This window comes from Oncorhynchus kisutch, linkage group LG10 (assembly GCF_002021735.2).
Source record: "Oncorhynchus kisutch isolate 150728-3 linkage group LG10, Okis_V2, whole genome shotgun sequence".
NCBI classification, from domain to species: domain Eukaryota; kingdom Metazoa; phylum Chordata; class Actinopteri; order Salmoniformes; family Salmonidae; genus Oncorhynchus; species Oncorhynchus kisutch.
In genome coordinates this window covers 20,494,299-20,518,891 of record NC_034183.2, presented here as the reverse complement: position 1 = coordinate 20,518,891, position 24,593 = coordinate 20,494,299, and the positions used below count along the sequence as shown (strand labels likewise).

General features: G+C 44.1%; 1 protein-coding gene across 5 annotated transcripts in view; it reads left to right on the top strand.

The window, feature by feature from the left end:
- Positions 1-1,531: 1,531 nt before the first annotated feature.
- The window catches only part of LOC109898773 (semaphorin-6B), a 142,879-nt gene continuing 119,817 nt past the window's right edge, over positions 1,532-24,593 (top strand). For 2 of the 5 annotated variants that reach the window (XM_031833290.1, XM_031833289.1), the window contains exon 1: positions 1,532-1,771. In XM_031833290.1, coding sequence (XP_031689150.1) covers positions 1,643-1,771 — 129 coding nt within the window. In that variant the 5' untranslated portion in view covers positions 1,532-1,642. Of the gene's footprint in view, positions 2,391-16,333; positions 16,422-24,593 lie in introns of all 5 variants that reach the window. The other 3 variants (XM_020493867.2, XM_031833293.1, XM_031833292.1) reach the window with 3 other exon arrangements.

The following is a 24,593-nucleotide window of genomic DNA, read 5'->3' as shown; positions in this document are numbered from 1 at the left end:
GATTTCCATCAGTCTAATGTCCATTGCTCGTGTTTTTTGGCCCAAGCAAGTTCTTCTTTTTATTGGTGTCCTTTAGTAGTGGTTTCTTAGGAGCAATTTGAACATGAAGTCCTGATTCACGCAGTCTCCTCTGAACAGTTGATGATGAGATGTGTCTGTTACTTGAAATCTGTGTAGTATTTCTTTGGGCTGCAATTTCTGAGGCTGGTAATTCTAATGAACTTATCCTCTGCAGCAGAGGTAACTCTGGGTCTTCCTTTCCTGTGGCGGTCCTCACGAGAGCCAGTTTCATCATAGCACTTAATGGTTTTTGAAACTGCACTTGAAGAACTTTCAAAGTTCTTGAAATGTTCCTGATTGACTGACCTTCATGTCTTAAAGTAATGATGGACAGTTGTTTCTCTTTGCTTATTTGAGCTGTTCTTGCCATAATATGGACTTGGTCTTTTACCAAATAGGCCTATCTTCTGTATACCACCCCTACCTTGTCACAAACGCATTAAGAAGGAAAGAAATTCCACAAATGATCTTTTAACAAGACACGCCTGTTAATTTAAATGCATTCCAGGTGACTACCTCATGAAGCTGGTTGAGAGAATGCCAAGAGTGTGCAAAGCTGCTGTCATCAAGGAAAAGGGTGGCTACTTTGAAGAATCTCAAATATAAAATATATTTTGATTTGTTTAAACATTTTTTTTGTTACTACATCCATATGTGTTATTTCATATTGTTTATGTCTTCACTATTATTCTACAATGTAGAAAATAGTAAAAATAAAGATAATTATTAGGTGTGACCCAAACTTTTGTCTGGTACTGTATGTAAATAAGGTATTTCTGTTTTTTAATTGTAATAAATGTGCAAAAATGTCTAAAAACCTGTTTTTGCTTTGTCATCATGGGGTTCTGTGTGTAGGTTGAGCAGGAAAAACATGAATTTAATGAATTTTAGAATTTGTATGTAATGGAACAAAATGTAAAAGGGTCAAGGGGTCTGAATACTTTCCGAATGCAATGTACAGCACGAACTACATAAATATCTGATAGGGTCCATTATCTGCTACCTGGACTTTAGAATGGATACTTCGGGATTCTGGTAATGAAGACCTTCATCTATTTCCCTGGAGTCAGATTAACTTGTGGATACCATTTTTATGTCTCGGTATCCAGTATGATGGAAGTTAGAGTTAGTTTTGCGAGTGTTAGCACATTGACTGGACGTCTATGGTAATGCTAGCTGTTACCATAGACGTCCAGTCATTGTGCTAACGCTAGTTAGCAACTTCCTTCAAACTGCTTGGTATCCATTAGTTCATCTGACTCTGGGGAAGTTGATACATGGCTTCATTGTTAAAATCCCAAAGCATTCCTTTAATGTTTTATTTAAGAATAAAATAATTTGCCTAATTAACGGCCTAACCGTTAGCCCAACTATGAATTCATTCCATTCCAGTCACTGCATAATTCTGCTTCAGGTTTTGGTATCGCCTTGTTTTCTGTCCCTGTGGGTGACAGAGGGAGCAGTAGCTTACTGAAGATGCTGTATTCCACCGTTAGTAGAGAAACAGAGCCTACCTTGACAAAGCTCCTGAGGGGTAAACCACAGAAAAAAATTAGGCTACATATTTTTAATAAACCGATTAATGGGATTTTCCTTCCCGGAGAATCCTGAAGCTGGAGCATACTGGAAAAGGGGCGCATTCCAAACTGATGAACAGCCTTTTCTTTCAGTGAGACCTGAAGTAAAACGACGCAGCAATGACATTCTACTGGTAAGAGCACCAGCCGTGCGCAGCTACATCGAGCACAAAATAACTATTGTGGGGATAGATGATTGATAACGCAACTGCTATAGCGCAGGCCGGGAGACGGAAACATATGTACTTGTCTTATTGTACAGCTGGTTCAGTGACACTGGGTGCTGCATGGATTGTTATTGCAATCAGTCCTTCTACATCAGCCACTTCTACCAGCCATTACAAATTACTTTGATTCCGGACGGCTTGCCGAGGAGGAATATTGCTGCAGAGCTACAGGGGAATGCCATGTGTCGTGGCGCGACATAAGAAGCGCTTTGTGGTGTGTTTTCCACCGGGGACAGGTGGTGTTGGGAGGTAGCGGGTGTATATGAAAACACAACCAGGAGACAGTTGTCTTAAGGATGTCACGCTGCCGTACAGGATATTTTTTTTTTGCCAGAGACAGATGAGACAGAGAGGAGTAGGCTAGTAGTTTACAAATTAGGTTAGGCTTAGGTTTGACGAAAACATCGGATCACTCTCTCCTCTTCTTACATACTGGATATTAATCCAGGGGAAATCAGACTGTAGAGAGAGGCAAGAACTGTGTAACGGCCGCGTTCCGGGCGCACCCTTTACGCGACAATAAGCGGTAAGTGAACGGAGCTGTCCAACGTTGGGGTCCGGTGTTTGAGGGTGGTGGTGCGCGCTGTGGGACATTGCCTCCGGTCGCGCCATGCCGATGCATTGGGTACAATGGTGTTCCAAATATAATCAAATGTGATGATTTGTCATGGGTTTGAAAATGGCTCAAACGAATGTAGGGAACTTACTTGAAATTGGCCTTGGTATTTTCCCTCGGATGGAGAGTTTCACAGTTATCACAATGACACACATTATTGCGACATAAATATAAAATGTTGTTCAATTGCCTAATGTTAGGCTACCTAGTTTTTCTATCATTGTGTAGTTAGTTTCTCGATTTCATACTGCGTAGCTCCATGTCCAAACCACATGAAGATTTCATGTTTTTTACAGACAGCGGGATTTAGTAATTGTTGACTATAAAAAAAAGTATGCTATGTTTATTCCTTCCCTATTTAAAGAGAAGTAATTGACACTGACATGTTTACTATTTTCTAAAATAATAGGCTATTTATTTATTACTGTGCAATATCAGGCTAGGATATATTTAGCCAATTAGCCTACTATTCCAATGCATTAAACCATATTATTCTTATTCTTATTTGTTATTATTATTATTATTATTGACTAAATATAATTTAAAATGTTCTTAAAATGCACAGAAATGATTCCTTTTACTCTTCACTCACATGAAGAGTTCAGTAGCTATGAGGGCAGCAGCCCTCTCTGTGTTTGGTGTGTATGTCTGGTGTGTGTCCAGTGGCACTGCTGGTGGTTGTGCATGCTGATCTGGGATCCTGCCCAATGGCCCCCAGGTGTCCTTACACCTGTCCTCCCCTCGGGCTCCTCTCTCTCCCTTTCCGCTGTCCCTCTATTTCTGAAGCAGCTGCTGCCTTTACAGGACACTGAGTTAGTGTCAAAATCCTAATGTGCGTTTTTATGTGAGGGCTAATTTTGAATTGCTGGCACTGAGCTCCTCAAAGTTTCTTCTTTCGGGAGAAAGCTGCACGTTTTTGTTGTGCTTCCTGTTTCAAATTCAAATTGCCTTTGAGCTGCCTTTTGTTGGGCCCTGGGGTTTGTGGCCTGGAAAGGGAGACAAGTAAGTGAAGTCCCCAAGGGTCAGAGCATTCCAATAATGAGCCCAAGTGTAAGAGAGGAGAGTGGAAGAGAAAAGGGGGCTAGGGAGAGGAGACAGTTCTGTTCAGCCAGCGAAAGCTAAGATATAACCAAGGGAATAGCACAAGCCCTCCCCTCACTCACATGTGTCAATCAGGCTCTAAGGACAAGGGGCTCTTTAAAATCCCCTGAAAGGCCTCTCTTTCTCCCTGGGCTCTGCCACAGGTTGCAGATCTCACCTATACACAAATTAACTCTCCTGGTTCCCAGATGCTGGGCTATTGTTCTACAGTTCCAGCCTCATGCCATTGTTTTCTTTGCCTATGTGTAGAGAGAGAGAGAGAGAAAGAGAAATTGAGAAAATAGAATGGAATAGAGCGAGTAAGAATGGGAGAAAATGGAAGAAGAGAGAGAGGGGAGGGCTACTGGCTTAGTGGGTGACTGTGCTGTGTGTTCTCATGGCTAAGGAGTTCCTCTACTACACCTTTCTCCCTGCTATTGCCTCCGACCTCCTTGTACACTCATCATCCCACTAGCACTGATTACACAACAACTATCATAAGGAATAAATTAGGTGAGAAGAACAGAGGGAAACGCCTGTCTGATAAATGCTGTGATCTCCTCATTGTACTTTAAGAGCTGAAGATGATGGATTAAATAAGAGAAAATAGGCCCCTACAAGAATAATAATTTGTGGGATCTGTCTGAGGACTGTTTGTGTGTGTGTATGTGTGTGTGTGTGTGTGTGAGAGAGAGAGAGAGAGAGAGAGAGAGAGAGAGAGAGAGAGAGAGAGAGAGAGAGAAAGAAAGAAAGATAAAGAAAAAGAGAGGGAGAATTTGTTTGTCACAGTCTGTTTGTTTTCCTGTCATAGTGTGTGCCTGTGTGTATTTGTGTCTGTGCGCCTAAATGTGTGTGTTTGTTTCTCTACCACAGTGTGTGTGTGTGTGTGTGTGTGTGTGTGTGTGTGTGTGTGTGTGTGTGTGTGTGTGTGTGTGTGTGATTCAGTGCTGTCCAGGATTTGTTGAATGGATGCCCTGTTAGTATCCTCTCCACTCTCTAGCAGCCGCGCAGGCCAGCGCCCCTCAGAGCAAGTGTTGAGCCCACTGTGCTAAAATAACAGGTGCCCCTGTCCTGTCGCAGGGGTCTCAATCCTGTCCCCGCCATCCCCTCCTGGGGGTTATGTTACTTGGTCAGGGTAGCCCGATCACTGGCTCAAATGTGAGAGAGCTGGTGACATCTCTACCACCCCCTGACTATTGAGCTGCCTGCCTGGGGGCCCCAAGGCTAACCTGCTCTGCCAGCCCTCCCCCTCTCCCTCCCGCTGGACCTTGATGTCAGGCCCTCCCAAGCAGTGTGGCCTCTCTTTGGCTGTCAGGAGAAGGACACTGCCCACTGGGACTCTGAATGGGACAAATTTACCGTAGCAATGTTTCCACTTAGCACGTGGCGTTAGGAGAAAGGGAAGGTGAATGAGAGGCTTGGTCAGTGTCAGTCCGTGCTACAGAGTGAGGAGTGGACAGACGGGGCTCCTGTGTGCTCCTTTGCAGGAATCAACAGTGCCTTGTATTTTATCCATTTCACCATTTATGCACGGCGCCCAGCAGCCATCCGCTGCTACCACTGTTTATGTTTGCCCAAGGCCACTGCTGGGGTTGCTATGGCAGCAGATAAACAGGTTAGCCGGTGACCCCCGGGGCCTCCATTCCCAGGCTCCAATGGGCTTGCAGTGTAGCGGCTACCCCTCACCTGCGGCGAGGTGCGGCTGGAGCTGGCCAGAGGTCACCAAGCCACCAATCCCTCCTGTTGTTTAATCACACTCTCCCTCATCATCTGCACTTTCCATTTGATTTCCCCTCTCTCCTTTCCTCCCATATGGCTCCGATCATATATATCTCTAGTACACACACTTTTTCACGCTCAAGGTTTTCTTTATACTTATATGTGAGTTTGGGTACCCTAGACACTGGAAAGACTGTAGAATAAATAACCAACCCCTGGGTAATATGTTGTCTCGTGAGTTTTAAACTATGGCACAAAAATTCTACAAAATGTCAATTTGTGTGTTATTGTTCTTTACTGCCCCATCTATCATCAGCCTGGTAAGGCCACTGGCTATAGGAGAATAGAATGTAGAATAGAACCGGAGAAAATAATGTAGGAAAAAAGTATGAAAATGTATGCACTCACTACTGTACGGCTCTGGATAAGAGCTTCTGCTAAATTACTACAATGTCAATTATAAACTGGGTGGGTTGATTGGCTGAGTGGGTTGATTAGGTTGATTGGCTGATGGCCATCTTATATCAGACCGTATACCACGGGAATGACAAAACATTTATTTTTACTGCTCTAATTACGTTGGTAACCAGTTTATAATAGCAATAAGGCACCTCGGGGGTTTGTGATATATGGACAATATACCATGGCTAAGGGCTGTGTCCAGGCACAGTTGTGGCGTGCCTAAGAACAGCCCTTAGTCGTGGTATATTGGCCATATATCACACCTCCTCGGGCCGTATTGCTTAAATGTACTGTATATCTAGTGCAATACCAAAGCAAGGCAGGAGGATAAATGAAGCGGTACAAAGATAATGTCCCCTGAAATAGTCAATAATCAGAGCTCTTTCATTTTCCCTCAAAGGCTTTCCCATTGCTGCTCATTCTCATTCTGAGGCATATTTCTTCTATGTTATAATTTGGTGTCTGTGGCCTCTAACAGTGGAGAGGCTCTGGGAAGGTGAAGGGTATCTGTTACATAAGCCTGAGGTGATGGAGGAGCACAAAGCTACAGTCTCTCTGAGGACTGGCTCGGCTAGCTGTTGAATAAAAAGCCCTCTGTATGGTTAATACATTACTTCTCCATGTTTAGATGTAGGAGAGGGGGGATTCATTCCACTACAGAGAAAATACACATTTCCATGGATACAATTCCATAGTGCCTTTGGCAGTGCATCATGAAGGATATTGTGCAGGAAAGGCAGGCAGATGTGATGGAGCAGGATGAGGCATTACTTCCTGGACATGAATGAACATACAGTCTATGTGTGAGGATGCTTTATATAGGCAGTTTTTTTGTCATTGAGGCACTCTGACATGGCTCTCTCCCTTCGGTGCATGAGGTTGGTTGTGACTATACCACCATCGACATGGCCAATGTGGCGCATAGAGGTTTGTTAATGAGCGGAGAGACTAACGATGGGCCATCGCAAGGAAGATGTGGACAGACTGGTCCCCCTTTACTTTACCTCACACACACACACACACACACACACACACACACACACACACACACACACACACACACACACACACACACACACACACACACACACACACACACACACACACACACACACACACACGCGATGAGGCGGCTTGCATGGAGGCTCTAATAGTACCCTGTCAGTCCGGGGAGAGATGTGGAGAGATGTGTAACAGGCCGTTTCCCGTTAAACTCCACATACACAATTAACAAGCATACCCTTTATACCTTAGACGCCTCATCTTTCCCATTTGGCCAACCTGGCTCTTTCTCATTGTGTTGTTGCTGACTAACAGACCATTGTTGTTGGATGGGGAGGAAGTGGGAGTGATTGAGTCACACTTCACCACCACAGTGTGAGGCTGTGGATGTGTGCCCTTTAGGCCCACAGATATCATACTCCTCATTTATGGCTGCCTTTATTTTAGAGAGACTATATCCTTCAATTGCTTGTTTTGCTTGTTTGCTGAGAAACAATGAGATTGTGCTTGTTTATCGTTCTAAGCCTAGCGACTCCTCCTTCTGTTCTCAGTGTACTATAGTCTACCAGTAGCTAATGTGGTCCTCTTCATTACCAGGCCATTCTGTTCTATTCTGTTTCTCTCTGTCTGCCTGCCTGTTTTGCTGTATTTATTTTTCTCATGTACAGTGCCACTTGTTTTCCGCTTTGAAGAAATGAATGGTTTACTGCACTCTGCGAGGGGAGCCAGTCATGCGTGAGGCAGACAGGCTGAAGAGAAACTGTACCGAGGGGAGGGATGGGTGAGGGGGTGAGGCATGAGGAGGGAGTGGTGCCAAGGCCTGGGTGTCCTGTGTGATGGGTGAAGTCGAGCTGTGAGGTAATGTTCACAGAGACCCAGGGAGGGGGAGGGAGAGATGGAGAGAGGAGGGGGATGACGGTCAGTGTCAGGGGGCAGAGATGCAGTAGCAGTGGAGGACCAGCAGGATTACACTGGGTGGGCAGAAGCATAATAGACTCTGTAGACTGCTTACTCTGATGAAGTGGGCCCTCGAAAGCACTAAATCAACTGTTCACGAAGCACCAATTAATGTATGGTGCCGGCATCTCTGGTGTGAGGAATCAAAGAGAGCCATGGCCTGAGTCAGAGATGAGGGAAGGATAGAGAACGTGTGATGGAGGGAAGGGGGGCCCAGGGGCCATCTGGAGGCAACAGGTCTCAGGACAGCAGGTGGGTTCCAATCAGAGCATCACATGGCCTGTGTCAGGGCCAGAGTCTGAGCCAGGGTCTCCCCTATCCAAGACCCCCACATCCCTCCTTCTAACAGGCCACAATCTGTCACCTGCCATCCTCTATTAGCTCCAGTCGTGCAGTTAAGCATTATGGATTGAAGAGCTGGTGGTCGTTGGTGGACAACATAATTGTGGAAATTGACTGCGAATGTTTGATGACTATTATTAACACAATCTTTCCAGATGAGTGGGTTTGGTTGTAGGTAGAAAATAAATTGGTGAAAAAGAATATGTTATATGTGATAGAGAGGATTATGGCGCTTTAACAGCTAATCTGTTTATGAGGCACCGCATATCTGCCTTTTTTGGATACTATATATGTACATACACTAGACTGTAGTTCCTGTATTTTATTGGAAATAAATGATGTTGTATACTGTAGTTCCTGTATTTTATTGGAAATAAATGATGTTGTATACTTTAGTTCCTGTATTTTATTGGAAATAAATGATGTTGTATACTGTAGTTCCTGTATTTTATTGGAAATAAAGGATGTTGTATACTGTAGTTCCTGTATTTTATTGGAAATAAAGGATGTTGTATACTGTAGTACCTCTTTCAGGGTGGTAGTGGAGGACTATTTGCTGGTCTCCTATGTGGTTATTTGCTGTTCGTGTGCATTCAGAAATCCCATGACTACATGCCTGCTCATAACTAGAGGGTCATCTGTATTTGCATGTAAATGTTTTTCACCCCCTGGTCTGCTGGTGGAGCAATCAAAATGGCTCACTGTCTGCCTCGCTTAGAGAGAGGGCGGGCTGACTGTCAGTGACATTCAGAGCAGTGCCGCCCGCCCGCCCGACAGGGTTTTAATGCGTAAGGATTTTTCTCCTTGATGTGCTCTCTAGCCAGTGGATCTCTGTGTGAATATTCATGCACATCCTCCTGCCTTTAATGACTTGTTTTGCCGCAAACATCAGAGCTCAGCCCCCAGCACCGCTCCGACCGCGCCTCCACTCTGTTCATTGGCCCAATCCCTTGGCGCCCGTAAGATGGACACATCCAAGGTTTTCTGCTCAAAGTATGGCACACTCATCCGCCCGTCTGACTCACATACACATATCAGGGTCGGTTGTTTGAAGATCGGCAGTTCAACTCTAACAGTTCAGCTCGAGGAGTTCTTATTGTCAGAATGGAACATCTATAACTCAGCTTGAGAAGTTTGACTTTGCAGCATGGGGAGTGAGTTCAGTTAGATGGCAGTATTTCAACGCTGGTGGTACTGTGCCATGGAATGAGCTCTGCTTTGGACATTTCTCTATGTGAGAGTTTAGTGGTGATTTGCTCTGGCCATCATTTAATTTCGCTTGGTGGTTTGGTGTGTGTGCCGATAGCCTTGGTGTTTTGCCATCACTAGTGTGTGTGTGTGTGTGTGTGTGTGTCTGTATAGGGTTATGTGTGTATGTGTGTGTATATCTGTATGTGTATGTATATATATGTCTGTATATAATGTATGCATTACCATCATACTTCAGTGATTGCCCCGTTCCTCCTTGTAATTACATGGTTGTATGGTTGGTCTGTGGGTGCTAGAGCATGACCAGCTAATTCTGGGAGACCATTGGCTGGAGCTGTGGGTCTCCTGGGCAGACAGCCACTCAGCCATGTGACAGGCCTAGAAAATTGGCTTTTTTCAGTAGCATGCAGCAACACTTCCCAGATTTCTTGTTCTTGTTGTTTGTCCCTTGCTTGTAGACTAACCTTTTAAACAATTATCTGCTTGCTCCATATAAATAGCATAGCTTGTCCCCTCTGTTTTGTTTCAGTCCTGGCCTGCTCTCTCGCTTAGCCATTGCAGTAGCCAAGGAAACTCGATCCCTGAGACTAAACTAAAGCAATAATCAGGCCAGGCTGAAGTGCCTGAGAATCCAGCTCTCACAGGCCTGTAGCCTGTAGCTTGTCATAACTTCATGTTCCCTGAAATGCTACGGGTGGGGTAACAAGGGCACGGCAAGGCAATGACAGAGTTTTTCCATGTTCACGCAACTGAAGAATAGCCACAAAAGAAGAGTAGCAACAATAAAATCTAATATTATGATGGTGTGGAAATTGTGAGCACATGCTGGCACCAGGGAAGAATAGCCCAATCATCATAGAAATATGTAAAGGTAAACATTCTAAACAGCCCTGTTACACTCAGCATACTCCTGGCTTTCAGGGAATCAAACTGTTTTGGAACTCTTCTCTTTACTGACTTGCCTAGTTAAATAAAGGTTCAATAAAATGATGAATCTCGGCCAGGGTGTAAATAATTGTACTTCCCCAGTGTTGAGTGCTTAGTCTAAGTAACACTGGAGAGTGCTGTTCCTGCCAAATGTTAAATATGGCAGTCATTTTAGGATGGGTTTTTATGGCCTTTGGACAGGAGTGTTCCTCCCTCTGCTACTTGTATTTTTTGGCCTGGACATTTCACCCGCTTGGTGCTTCTCGCTGCTGCTGTCATCGGCACCATTAGCGGACACTACAAAGTGGCTTTGAAGCTCCACAGGGCTCAGGGCCTTAAAGAGGGACAGCTCGGGAGTTCAGCGTTGATCCTTAGTTCAGATTTCGGTCCCCTCCTATACGATAAGGCCCTCAGGACAGCTGGGCCAATTATTCTCCCCCTGTCGACTCTCTCTCTCTGTTTCTCTCTCTCTTCCCCTTTCATTCTCCCTCTCTCACACCATGTGTGACCTTGGAAAGGTCCAGGCAAAACATTTAGCCCTTTTTTAAAAATGGAGTATTGTACAGTTGATATAGTAACATGCTTTGATAGTAACGTACAGTATATCAATGTTAAGACAGAACCTAAAACCAAAATAAATCATGTTGTAAAAATGACACTCAATAACAGGCATTGACCTGTTTTCTATAGCAGATGTAGTGACTGTTGGCAAGTTAACATTTTATTGGCGAATCTCTTGTTAAGTGGATGCCTTGTGTGCATTTACTTGACCTTGTTTCAATTCCTAATCAGATGGTTAATTTACTGTCTTGGGGACATTTACCAGCTGGCTGTATGGAACGCAGGCTGATCCCACCTCTTTATCTCTGCCTCCATGTCTCCCATTGGTGTCTCCATGGTTTCCACACATGCAGTTTTGTTTTGGGAGTGGACTTATGCTAACAGAGGAGTCCAGAAGGTGAGGGGGATAAGGGTGCAGGGCTTGAGGAGGGATGTGTGTGCGTAGGAGTGTGTGTGTGTGGGGGGTTGTGGTGGGGTGGGGGGTGGGGGGTGGGGGGGGTTCATGTGACAGTCGTCCTGTCTCTGCATCAGCAGGCAAGGTGTCGGGGAGATTTGGCTGGCAGATCTTAATCAGCCATCAGCCCAGTGCTGAGAAGAAAAGTCCATGCAAATCCCTGCGTCGGCAGCTGTGTAGTGTCCTTCATTAATGTAATAACACTCCTCCATTATTCCAGCTTCACACTGAGTCCAGCACCGCATCCACATACTCCTAATGGCTGCCTGACTTGATGACTGGCTGGCCGGGGACCGCCGCCCGCCCGACAGACACCTTTATATATTTATATACTTGTCACTTAGCCTTTGTCACATTCACAGCAAGGAAAGTGGAAAGGCTGATTATGTTGCCTGGAATCTATTCTGTTTGTATTTCACTGGCCACTAGGCTGTGCTTTGGCTGCATTGTTATGCATGTTCCCTGTTGCTGATAAGAAGTAATTAATGGTGTGGCTGTGCAGGCCTCTTCCTAGAGAGTTGACGCAGCATCCAGGCTCAAGCAGCTGCTGAGGTGCTTTTTGTTCACATGAAGAGTGTACATCAGAGTCTTTGTCTGCTCCGCTGTCGATGGAGGTGCGTTCTTTTCTCATTGGATAATCCCTTTCTGTTTTTCCATCTCAAATGAGACAGTGTGTCACTCCTCAGACTGAGAAGGAGTGCCAGACTTCCAACAGCAGTGCTCAACCAAGCAGGCTGGGCGTGTGCGTGTTTGTCTGGGCGTGTGCGTGTTTGTCTGGGCGTGTTAAAACAGTTTATGTGTGTGTCTCAAGAGCCTCATCTGTACCCTAGTGTCTCACTCCAGGCTCTTCATTAGTGTGGATGTTAATGAGTCACACTCTGATCAGTGCAGCATCAAATCAAATTGTATTCATCACATGCTTCGTAAACAACAGGTGTAGACTAACAGTGAAATGCTTACTTACGGGCCCTTCCCAACAATGCAGAAAGAAAGAAAATAGAGAAGTAATAGAAAAGTAAAACACGTAATAATAAAAAACACAGAAACTATGCAGTATTTTGTTTTATTGTTAGGTTACTTGTTAGATATTACTGCACGGTCGGAACTAGAAGCACAAGCATTTTGCTACTCTCGCATTAACATCTGCTAACCATGTGTATGTGACCAATAAAATTTGATTTGATTTGACAATGAGTAACAATAACAAGGAGTTACAGTACTGAGTGGATGTGCAGGGGTACGAGGTAATAACTTGGCTATATACAAGGGGTTACAGTACTGAGTTGATGTACAGGGGTACGAGGTAATAACTTGGCTATATACAAGGGGTTACAGTACTGAGTGGATGTGCAGGGGTACGAGGTAATAACTTGGCTATATACAAGGAGTTACAGAACTGAGTCGACGTGCAGGGGTACGATGTAATAACTTGGCTATATACAAGGGGTTACAGTACTGAGTGGATGTGCAGGGGTACGAGGTAATAAGGTGGCTATATACAAGGTGTTACAGTACTGAGTTGATGTACAGGGGTACGAGGTAATAACTTGGCTATATACAAGGTGTTACAGTACTGAGTGGATGTGCAGGGGTACGAGGTAATAACTTGGCTATATGCAAGGGGTTACAGTACTGAGTGAATGTGCAGGGGTACGAGGTAATAACTTGGCTATATACAAGGGGTACCAGTACTGAGTGGATGTACAGGGGTATGAGGTAGTTGAGGTAGATATGTAATTAGGAATAAAGCGACAGATAGTAAACAGTAGCAGCAACGTCTGTGATGAGTCAAAAAAGTTTGTGCAAAAAGGGTCAACACAGATCATCTGGATAGCTATTTTATTAACTATACTGAACAAAAATATAAACGGAACATGTAAATTGTTGGTTCCGTGTTTCATGAGCTGAAATAAAATATCCAAGAAATGTTCCATATGCACAAAAAATGTATTTTTCAAATAGTTTTTGCTCTAATTTGCTTACATCCCTGTTAGTGAGCAAATCCCTCTTAGCCAAGATATCCACCTGACAGGTGTGGTATATCAAGAAGCTGATTGAACAGCATGATCATTACGCAGGTGTACCTTGTGCTGGGGACAATAAAAGACCACTCTAAAATGTGAAGTTTTGTCACACAACACAATGCCAAAGATGTCTCACGTTTTGAAGGATTGTGCAATTGGCATGCTGACTGCAGGAATGTCGACCAGAGCTGTTGCCAGAAAATTTTATGTTAATTTCTCTACCATAAACTGCCTCCAACATTGTTTTAGAGAATTTGGCAGTACGTCCAGCCGGCCTCATAACCGCAGACCACATGTAACCACGCCAGCCCAGGACATCCACATCCGGCTTCTTCACCTGCGGGATCGTCTAAGACCAGCCACCCAGACAGCTGATGAAGTATGTGGAGTATTTCTGTCTGAAATAAAGCTCTTTTGTGGGCTCCCCAGTGGGGGGGCCTATGCCCACCCAGGCCCACCCAAGGCTGCGCCCCTGCCCAGTCATGTGAAATTCATAGATTAGGTCCTAATTTATTTATTTTAATTGACTGATTTCCTTAAATGAACTGTAACTCAGTAAAATCTTTGAAATTGTTGCATGTTGCGTTTATATTTTTGTTCAGTATATTTAAATATTTATGGACTTATGGACTTCCTCTGACACCGCCTGGTATAGCGGTCCTGGATGGTAGCGAGCTCGGCTCCAGTGATGTACTGTGGTGCCTTGTGGTCGGATGCGAAGCAGTTGCCATACCAAGCGGTGATGTAGCCAGTCAAGATGCTCTCAATGGTGCAGCTGTGGAACTTTTTGAGGATCTGAGGACCAGTGTCAAATCATCCTAAGGGGGAAGAGTCATTGTCGTGCCCTCGACTGTGTTGGTGTGTGTGGACCACGATAGATCCTTAGTGATGTTGGCACGGAGGAACTTGAAGCCCTCGACCCACTCCACTACAGCCCCATCGATGTGGATGGGGGTGTGTTCGGCCCTCCGTTTCCTGTAGTCCACGGTCAGCTTCTTTGTCTTGCTGACGTTGAGGGAGATGTTGTTTTCCTTGCACCACACTGCCAGGTCTCTGACCTCCTCCTTGTCCCATCGCCGTCTGTGGTCAGGCCTACCACCATCGTGTCTCATGTCTCTGCCCATTTGCCAGCCAGGGGCTCAGTCAGCTCTACCTGGCCTGGTGTAACAGATGTAAATCGTACTCTCCTTGCGTTGTGTTTTGTCTAAATAAATCACCCCAGCCTTTGGTCCCAGTTGAGCATGATTTATTTCTGTTGTTAAATAGGAAACAGCACGTTAGTTGTGTAGGGCTTAACGATGTTGATGGCAGTCAATGGTCAAATCTGTAGCATGAAAACAACTGTGTTAGCAGTGGGCTTATGTGACCATTACATCAGTGTATGCTAGCTAACACACTTATTTACAGCAATCATATGCCAAAGCACATCCCAGAAAGCCCCTCAATCCCTAACAGGTACCATATACCCACACAAGTATAAATCAGTAATGTACAGCAAACTTGTGCACATTGTAAAATAGAAAATAGAAAACCGTATTCCGAATGTGACCTCCCCCTTGCATCACGTTTTCATACTGGTGCGACCTGACGTTCGCGATCTCCCCCTATCTGCATGTGGGGCCAATCACAACACACCTTATTGTCATCAGAGTTGAACCAACCAATAAGAATGCTTGAACATTGAGTACACCTTTCTTTAGAGGCAAGTGGAGACATTACCAATCCTGTTACATTGGCATGGGTGAGGTGGACACTATGGACTACCCCTCACTGCTCTGCGGCACTGTGCCCTACCTTGCTTGCCCATCACTGGTGCTAAGGTGCATTCATGAGTTGCTGGGGTGTGAGGTTCTTCTCTCCCAGTGGCTGATGGGCGTAAGTCTGTCACAGTGTGTGGCTTATTAGCTCCCGACAGAGTCCCCGACCTACTTTATCTCTGCCTCCATTCACAGCAGCAAGACAGGGAGCCCAACCAGAGGACATTACTACTACCAAGGAGACGCTGAGCACAGCCACACACAGCTCAGCAACAGAAAATATTCGGCCACAGAAAAGGCCTTAATAGCGTTTGTGTGATATTGTCCCATGGGAGAGTGTTGGTGTAAGCTTAAACTCCTGCTGTGGAAATGCATCTTAAAGCCATGCATGCTCTGCTACTTGGTGCACTTTGTTGAACTGCTCACATTCATTCTCCCTGACTAAACCCTATGAGAGTAGGGTGTATTTTGGGGGATCCCGCCCTAGAAATAGTTGATGGTTTGTAAACACAGTCTCAGTTCTCCCTCCCACCCAACCTTATTGGAGAGCACGATTTCAATCATGCTGATATTGGACATGTCAAACTAGTTTTCACAGGCAGATATTGTTATTTAGTCTGTCTGTCTGTACGCCTGTCTGTACGACTATCTGTGTATACACAGTATTTGTTATTGTTGTGACCACAGTATTTGTTATTGTTGAGAGGCGTCGCCGGGAAGTAAAACCCATGACATGGTTATTGTAATCCTTACAGAGTTGCCTGCCAGACAGTTTTTTTCAGAGCCCTGGGACCCAACCCTACATACCCAGAGTAATTCCTCTGCATCCCATTAACATAATCTTAATGTAAATTATTATACACTCAAGCCCAGGCAGGCCCACCAACCAACGTAACCAACTAGTCTGGAAAATGAGAATGCCCACTCGCGGTTGAGTCACCTGTGTCTTATAACCACAGTATCTCTACATCAATCTTTTATACTGCAGAACAATACATATCCTCAATTACAGAATTCAGTCTAGCGTGTTTTAGGGGGTGTGATGGTAAAGACTACCTTCTCTGCTTTGGGATTTCTATGGTTATCAGAAAAGTATTTTTGCTGTTATTCTGATAGTTCTTTTAATATAGTGTAATAAACCCTTCTCCTGACTTGGATGTAAAACATGCATATGAAGAAGTCTATAAATGAGTTTTCTGGCCCACTATCTCGTAGCATACACCCATCCTGTATGTGACAATGTGCCAATCAGGTTGTGCCGCAGTGGGGTTGGTTATAGCTCTCGAAGTTGAGTGAGAGTGTATTTAAGAATTAATATAAGTGTTGTGTTGGTTGTGTTCATTGTTTTTTGTGCATTAGGGAGGAGGATGGTGCAACATTAGGCTGTCAACAAAGGTGTCTTACCCAGAAAAACAAACAAGGTTGTTTCACTACTTACTTCGTGCTGGTAAGTGATACCACAGAAGAAAAGAGGGAACGTCATAAACACACTTTAAGTAAGCAATTTTATGATAATTAGTGAGATGCACGGCTGTTTAAAATGCAGACAGACTTCCGAGTGTGAGGAGAGAGGAGGACAACAGAAAGGAAAACAGAAAAACCAGAGAGCAATCACGTCGCACGAGCAACAGCGGTTTATATATTTCATTACAACCGGAACACAGCGTAAATAGCCTGTTATTTCAGGAAGTGCTTTCGTTTGTTCCCCTCAGAATAGCTTGTAAAATTGGTCTGGGACTGTCTATTGTATCACATGTTACAGTGTATTTTATAAGAGCCCCTTGATATAGAGCACAGCCCAATCCCCTAACCATTGGCAGGGCTGGTTAATATAGAGATCCAAATGCATCCTTTCAACCAGTACAGGAACCCCCTCAACCACCACCGTCCCTCCTAATGTAATGGTGGGTGTCAGCATGTGAAATACAGCCAGACTGTCACGCCCTGGCCTTAGTATTTTGTGTTTTCTTTATTATTTTGGTCAGGCCAGGGTGTGACATGGGTATTTATGTGGTGTGTTTTGTCTGTTTTTTTTTGTAGGTTATGGGATTGTGGTATAGTATAGTAGTCTAGGAAAGTCTATGGTGGCCTGGAGTGGTTCTCAATCAGAGGCAGGTGTTTATCGTTGTCTCTGATTGGGAACCATATTTAGGCAGCCATATTCTTTGAGTGTTTTGTGGGTGATTGTTCCTGTCTCTGTGTTTGTTTGCACCAGATAGGGCTGTTTCGGTTTTTCACGTTACGTTTTTGTATTATTCGTTATTATCTTTATTAAAGATGTATAAAGATAACCACGCTGCATTTTGGTCCTCCTCTCCTTTTAAAATAAATGTTATATTTGAGATTCTTTAAAGTAACCGTCCTTTGCCTTGATGACAGCTTTGCACACACATTCTCTCAACCAGCTTCATGAGGTAGTCACCAGGAATGCATTTCAATTAACAGGTGTGCCTTGTTAAACGTTTCCTTAATGTGTATGAGCCAATCAGTTGTGTTGTGACAAGGTAGGGGTGGTATACAGAGAGAGCCCTATTTGGTGAAATATCAAGTCCATATTATGGCAAGAACAGCTCAAATAAGCAAAGCGAAATCACAGTCCACCATTACTTTAAGACATGAAGGTCAGTCAATATGGAACATTTCAAGAACTTTTAAAGTTTCTTCAAGTGCAGTCGCAAAAACCATCAAGTGCTGTGATGAAACTGGCTCTCATGAAGACCGCCACAGGAATGGTAGACCCAGAGTTACCTCTGCTGCAGAGGATAAGTTCATTAGAGTTAACTACACCCCAGATTGCAGCACAAATAAATGCTTCACAGAGTTCAAGTAACAGACACATCTCAACATCAACAGTTCAGAGGAGACTGCGTGAATCAGGCCTTCATGGTTGAATTTCTGCAAAGAAACCACTACTAAAGGACACCAATAAGAAGAGATTTGATTGGGCAGAGAAACACATGCAATGGACATTAGACCGGTGAATATCTGTCCTTTGGTCTGATTTGAGATTTTTGAGATTTTTGGTTCCAACTGACTTGTCTTTGTGATACACAGAGTAAGTGAACTGATGATCTCTGCATGGGTAGTTCCCACTGTGAAACATGGAGGAGGAGGTGTGATGGTGTGGGGGTGCTTTGCTGGTGACACTATTTGTGATTTATTTAGAATTCAAGCCACACGTAACCAGCATGGCTACCACAGCATTCTTCAGCGATATGCCATCCCATCTGGTTTGCGTTTTGTGGGAAGATCATTTGTTTTTCAACAATGACCCAACACACCTGCAGGCTCTGTGTAAGGGCTATTTGACCAAGAAGGAGAGTGATGGAGTGCTGCATCAGATGTCCTGGCCTCCACAATCACCCGACCTCAACCCAATTGAGATGGCTTGGGATTGAGTGAAGGAAAAGCAGCCAACAAGTGCTCAGAATGTGGGAACTCCTTCAAGACTGTTGGAAAAGCATTCCAAGTGAAGCTGGTTGAGAGATTTGTTCTATTTTACCTTTATTTAACTAGGCAAGTCAGTTAAGAACAAATTCTTATTTTCAATGATGGCCTAAGAACAGTGGGTTAAATGCCTGTTTAGGGGGCAGAACATCAGATTTGTACCTTGTCAGCTCGGGGATTTGAACTTGCAACCTTCCGGTTAACTAGTTACTATCCTTCTGGTTACTAGTCCAATGCTCTAACCACTACCCTGCCACCCCAAATGCCAAGAGTGTGCAAAGATGTCATCAGGGCACAGGGTGGTTACTTAGAAGAATCTAAAATCTTTGATTTGTTTAACACTTTTTGGGTTACTGCATGATTCCATATCTGTTATTTCGTAGTTTTGATGTCTTCACTATTATTCTACAATGTAGAAAATAGTAAAAAATAAAGAAAAACCCTTGAATGAGTAGGTGTGTCCAAACCTTTGACTGGTACTGTATATTGATGCATCAACAGAGTCTGCCACGCCAAGAGGAGCACACAGGTCAATATCTGTGAATGAGAGGTGTAAAGGCCTCCACCCTGGTACAGTGTGTGTTAACTCGGAAGGCAAGTGGCCGAGCAAGTGTCTCAAAGTCTCTCCAAGGGGACCTGGGGATGGTCTTGTGGTGCTGTGTCTCTTTGAGTGGAGTGTGTGTGTGTGTGTGTGTGTGTGTGTGTGTGTGTGTGTGTGTGTGTGTGTGTGTGTGTGTGCGTGTGTGTGTGTGTGTGTGTGTGTGTGTGTGTGTGTGTGTGTGTGTGTGTGTGTGTGTGTGTGTGTGTGTGTGTGTGTGCGTGTTATTAGTATTGGTATTTTATTAGGAGCCCCATTAGCTACTGCCAAAAGCAGCAGCTACTCTTCCTGGGGTCCACACAAACACAAAACATGACATAATACATAACATTAATAGACAAGTACATCATGAGGACATAACTAAATATTTAAAATAAGAATACACACTTTCATACGTTTATGCGTCATAGAAGCTACTGAATGCAGGTGCAACACACAAAAATGAAACTGGAAATGCAATAACAAGGAGGTGTGTTGCAAATAGGCTGACACTTAGCTAAATTCCCCTGACATGAATATAGCAACCTTGTTTTGCTAAATTCCCATGACGTGAATATAGCAATCTTGTTTCGCTAAATTCCCCTGACGTGAATATAGCAATCTTGTTTCGCTAAATTCCCCTGACGTGAATATAGCAACCTTGTTTCGCTAAATTCCCCTGACGTGAATATAGCAACCTTGTTTCGCTAAATTCCCCTGACGTGACTATAGCAACCTTGTTTCGCTAAATTCCCCTGACGTGACTATAGCAACCTTGTTTCTATATTTACCGCCCGTAATGGGTATCCTGGGGTAGCATATAATATCTTAAACTTGTAGGCCTTTTGTTTCAGATACCACCCACTCACTATAGGTTTCATTAGATAAAATGCAAAATTCATGAACATGCATAAATAACCAGGACAGTGTTTCAGATGGAGTTTCACTTATGTCTTTCACTGCATTCAGTTCATAAATTGAACAGAATTTCATCATACGGGGCTTCACCTAATGTGTGTGTGTGTTTGTTTCCAGTCCAGCTGTCTGAGGCTGACCCAGGCCCAGGGCACAAGGGATTCGCCTGTGGTCACGCCTCTGTAGTGTTCTGCCTGTGAGCCTCTAATGGATCGGTCAGGACAGGCAGGGGGATGTTGAGACATCTCCAGAATTACTTCCACTGTGGCATAAGCAGGGGCAAACTTTGTGATTTGGAGGCCCCAGGCAGAGTCTGTGCACGTGCCTGCTAAAATGTATTATCTCTTAATGTGCCATGAACACAATCAGTCATTATGTTTTCATCTGATTGGCAAATAAATCACTTAAACATTTTTTGGGTACATTTATCCTAAATAATTCCAGGATCCAAACAGTGCAAAACAGTCTTACTACAGTATATGTAGCCCATGTATCGAATGCTGTCTGGACAAAAAGAGTACGACATGCCATACTCTCTTTTGACCAGACAGCATCGGATACATGGGCTACAGATAAGTCCTCTACCTCTGCCTTGGCGACAGTGGCAGTATTATCAGCAGCACCTGTCTTTTAAAAAAAGACATTTGTTAATTTAGGTCATTTTGCTGTTAAAATTAAATCTTCTTTCTTTCTTTTTCTTTTCTCTGCTCCTCTATGAAAGCACCTCCTTGCTGCAGCTTGATTTCAATGAAAGTCACGTTTGTAATCATATCACGTGAAATAATGCATGGGAACTCTGTCAGTGTGGTATAGTCCATTATTATTGACCATTCCGTAGGTGATTAATGACACTTGTTTCTACTATTATGAGAAAAACTTGGATGATATTAATATTGATATGAAATATATGCATACGTATGGAATTACATTTTTGATCTATTATGAATTATTATTCTGCTGTATGGATTAGTTGACCTTTTTGGAGGCCCTGGGCATAAGGGAGTTTGAAAGGAGGCCGTGTACTGCACGCCAGGAAGTAAAGGAATAAACAATCCTAGAGTGAGGGTTTGAAATGGACCAGTGGAAGTTGGTTGGAGCTCTGTTGGAGCACCATGCATCAGCACAACCAGAATGATGCTTTGAGGAAGTAGGGGGATAAACTGTGTGGGAGACAATGGCACGCAGATTTTTGGGAATAACTGATTACATGAGTTACATGTAATCTGATTACAAAAGTCAGTACAGAAAGGAAACACCACATGAGCTTTTAACCATTTATTAGAAAAGATGAACAATGTAATGTCTTGATGTTAACCTGTTCTCCTTCAATGTAGTTCACCATCAGAGTGAAGCGTAATAAAGATGAGAAACGAACTACAGGCAGTGAGCACGGTATGCTATACCAATCCCCTGCAGGAAGAAAAACCCAGAATGCAGACAGGTGGAGGATGGGGTGGTGGTGGGATATCAGAAAAAGCTAATATAGTGAATAACAGCTAGTTACAGCAGCAGCGGCCATGGCAGCAAGACACCAGCGCAACCAACCCAACCCTAATGACATGGCAGAGAGGGAGGGACAAGGACACAATGTCAGAAAGTGAGAGAGGGGAAGAGGTAGAGCATTTGTACTGGGATGTACATGTATCTGTGCTTGCATGTCTGTTCATGGTTGTGTGTGTGAGTTTGTGTGTGTGTGCTTGTATGTATTTGTGTGTACTTCCCCCTCCCTGTTGCTTTTACAAAGTAATTTTGAGACCAGCTGCAGTCTCTAAATTTCCATGTCGCTTTTGTGGCTTGATAGAGTTTTGCACCAAGTGGATCACAGACAAGCCCTGGAGACACCAGTTAGTTAATTAACCAAAGAATGACACTGATTCACCAGAGTGATAAACAGGAATAAGGGAAACTGTTGCCCCCTCCTCTCCTCCTCCGGAGAGAGGGACTCTGTTTCAGGCTGTTTGCTCTTCCAACAGATGTAGGCATCTTATCTAGTGTGAGGAGGTGGTGCTGATTTCACTATCAATTCTACCTTTGTTTCTGATGTATGATAATTATGATACACCAGCCAATAAATTCCTCCATTTATGGAACTTCTGCCAGTGATGCATGTCCTCCTATCATTTGATACAGCATTTGTGCATACTGTGCATTCAGGGATGACCGCCTGTGTGTGTGTGTGTGTGTGTGTGTGTGTGTGTGTACAGTGCGGCAGGAGAATGTTGATGACTTTAGGTAAATAAGCGACACGGGGGACTGAGCAGACAGAGCAGAGCATGCTGGGATCATGTAAAGTGCTTGTGGAAATTATTAACAACCTTGCCGTCCAAAAATAACCCCTGCCTGCTTTACTGTGCCTCATTTGCTGTGAATCGACTTTTTCAAAGCTGCTAGTGGTGAGCATGATTTGGGAAGAGGAGGTAGGGGGTGTTGTTTGATGAGAACTCCCTCAGTCCTCTCCCATTGCTGTCTAGCGCTCTCCTTCAGCGCAGACCGGAGTGTCTGGGAGACAAAGTGCGGCGTGTCCCCTTTGAGCGGTGAGAAACTTTTTGATGATGATGATGATGCTGGCTGACAACTAGCCAAGTGCACATAGAGTGGACGACCCTGTGTGTGTTCAGCCCATTTCTGCTACCCTACTCTTCCCTCAGTAGTCTCTGTTCTACTGGCCCATTGTCTTCACACTAAAATGCTCAGCGCCTGCGTGCGTGACTGTGCTCTGGCTCTGCTTATCTAAACATTTACTTTATTAGACAAGGTCTCATAGACGCTGCTCTGCAAATTGCCCTTTAAAAAAATCGTCCATTGTTGTTCATAGTGCTGCCCTGATGGAACATAATAGCTGGCTGTCACCTGCCTGTGCTCTGAGTGGAGGTGAAGCTAATGATACAGGGATTAGCTAATGAGATGATGGAGGAGATGATATGGATGTCGTATGCCTGGGATTCCTGTACTCATACAGGAGGTCTTAGAAGCACTGATTCCACAGCTCAGAACCGTGCATATGAGTATTCAGAATGAATACATTACCATATCATAAGACATCTGTAGTGTATTTTTTTTATGCTGCCCTGCAACATTATTGGAAGTACTGATAGGGCTGTTCCAACACTTTGTACCTGAGCACTTTGGCCAGGCACTCACAGTTAAAGGAGTGTTTGTGAGAGTGGTCCTGTGATTGTGTGGGATGCTGGACAGACAGTGGGTTACAGTATTTACCCTAATCCTTAACCCACTCTGTCACAGCAGGGCTGCATTGTTCCTGCTCACGCACTTCCCCAGGCACTGAGCAGGGCTAGCCAGGGTCAGCCACTTCAATGAGCAGAACCCATTAGCTTTACACAAAAATCTTAGTCAGAAATGTTCTTTCCTCATGCAATCAGAAGTGAGTAGTGGGGCTGGCAAACGGAAGTAGTGGTTTAGGTGAGGGGTGCGGTGCGGTGTAGTTAAAGGTGTGTGTGTGTGCGTGTGTGTGTGTGTGTTAGTTAGCAACAGCTTTCATTCATCTCCATTCAAGTTTCAAGTTTTTTGTCTCATGCACAAGTAGAGTGAAATGCTTTACTTATAGGGGTGGCTGGTGAAGCCTCAAAGTAAGAGCGTTGGTACCACTACTGAAAGGTCACTGGTTTGAATACCTGAGCCAGAAGTTGGCAAAATTGCAGTGGGATTGCCAAAATAATAAAATACAAATATTTAGAGTACAGATTATTGTATGGGACAATATACAAATGTTTTTGAGAAAGCTTTTTTTTTAATGATGTACCACGGTTGTGTTATTAGGGGTGTGGTGGGGTCACCAGAAATTCAGGTGAAAGAAATGGGTTCCCCGCTGAAAAAGTTTGAATACCGGCTAGGTTTCTACTAAGCTAACATATGGAATTGTTTTAAGATGGTCCTACCAAGGATCATTTAGCTATTTGATTTGGAATTTTAGGACTCCTATAGGTATCAACATTTTTGAGGGATAAGACATTGCATTTGGCCTTACTGGTATTAGCCCATAGAAACACACTGAATAACAGATTTAAAAATTAAAAAAAACTGATATTTTTGTACTATAAGGGCACAAGGTGAGACCCAAATGCAGACACAGAAGGCAGATGGTTGAGCTCCGATATTTGTTATATCAAAAGGGGTAGGCAAAAGGCAGGTCGGGTACAGGCAAGAGTTCATAAACCAGGTCAGAGTTCAAACGGTACAAGACGATAGGCAGGCAGTGGTCAGGCAGGCGGGCTCAGAGTCAGGACAGGCAAGGGTTAAAACAAGGAGGGCGAGAAAAGAGAGACTGGAAAAAGCAGGGGCTAAGACACAAAAACACTGGTTGACTTGATAAACAAGACGAACTGGCACAGATAGACAGGAAACACAGGGATAAATACACCGGGGATAATAAGCGACACCTGGAGGGGGTGGAGACAAGCACAAGGACAGGTGAAACAGATCAGGGCGTGACATGTACTAAGTTAAAATCAAGTATGTTTTGGTATACGAAATAATTTGTACACCTGACATGGAAATACCCCATTCACTTCCATACATTTTTCGACCCGGTACCAGGTTACCTTCAGACGAGTCCTGTGACAGTGGTGGGGGTCGTAGAGCAAAGCAGAGACCCACATCGTGTTCGTGAGATTCTCATCTTTCCATAGAGGGGTTTGTAGTCCATAGTTTTTCGTCTAAACC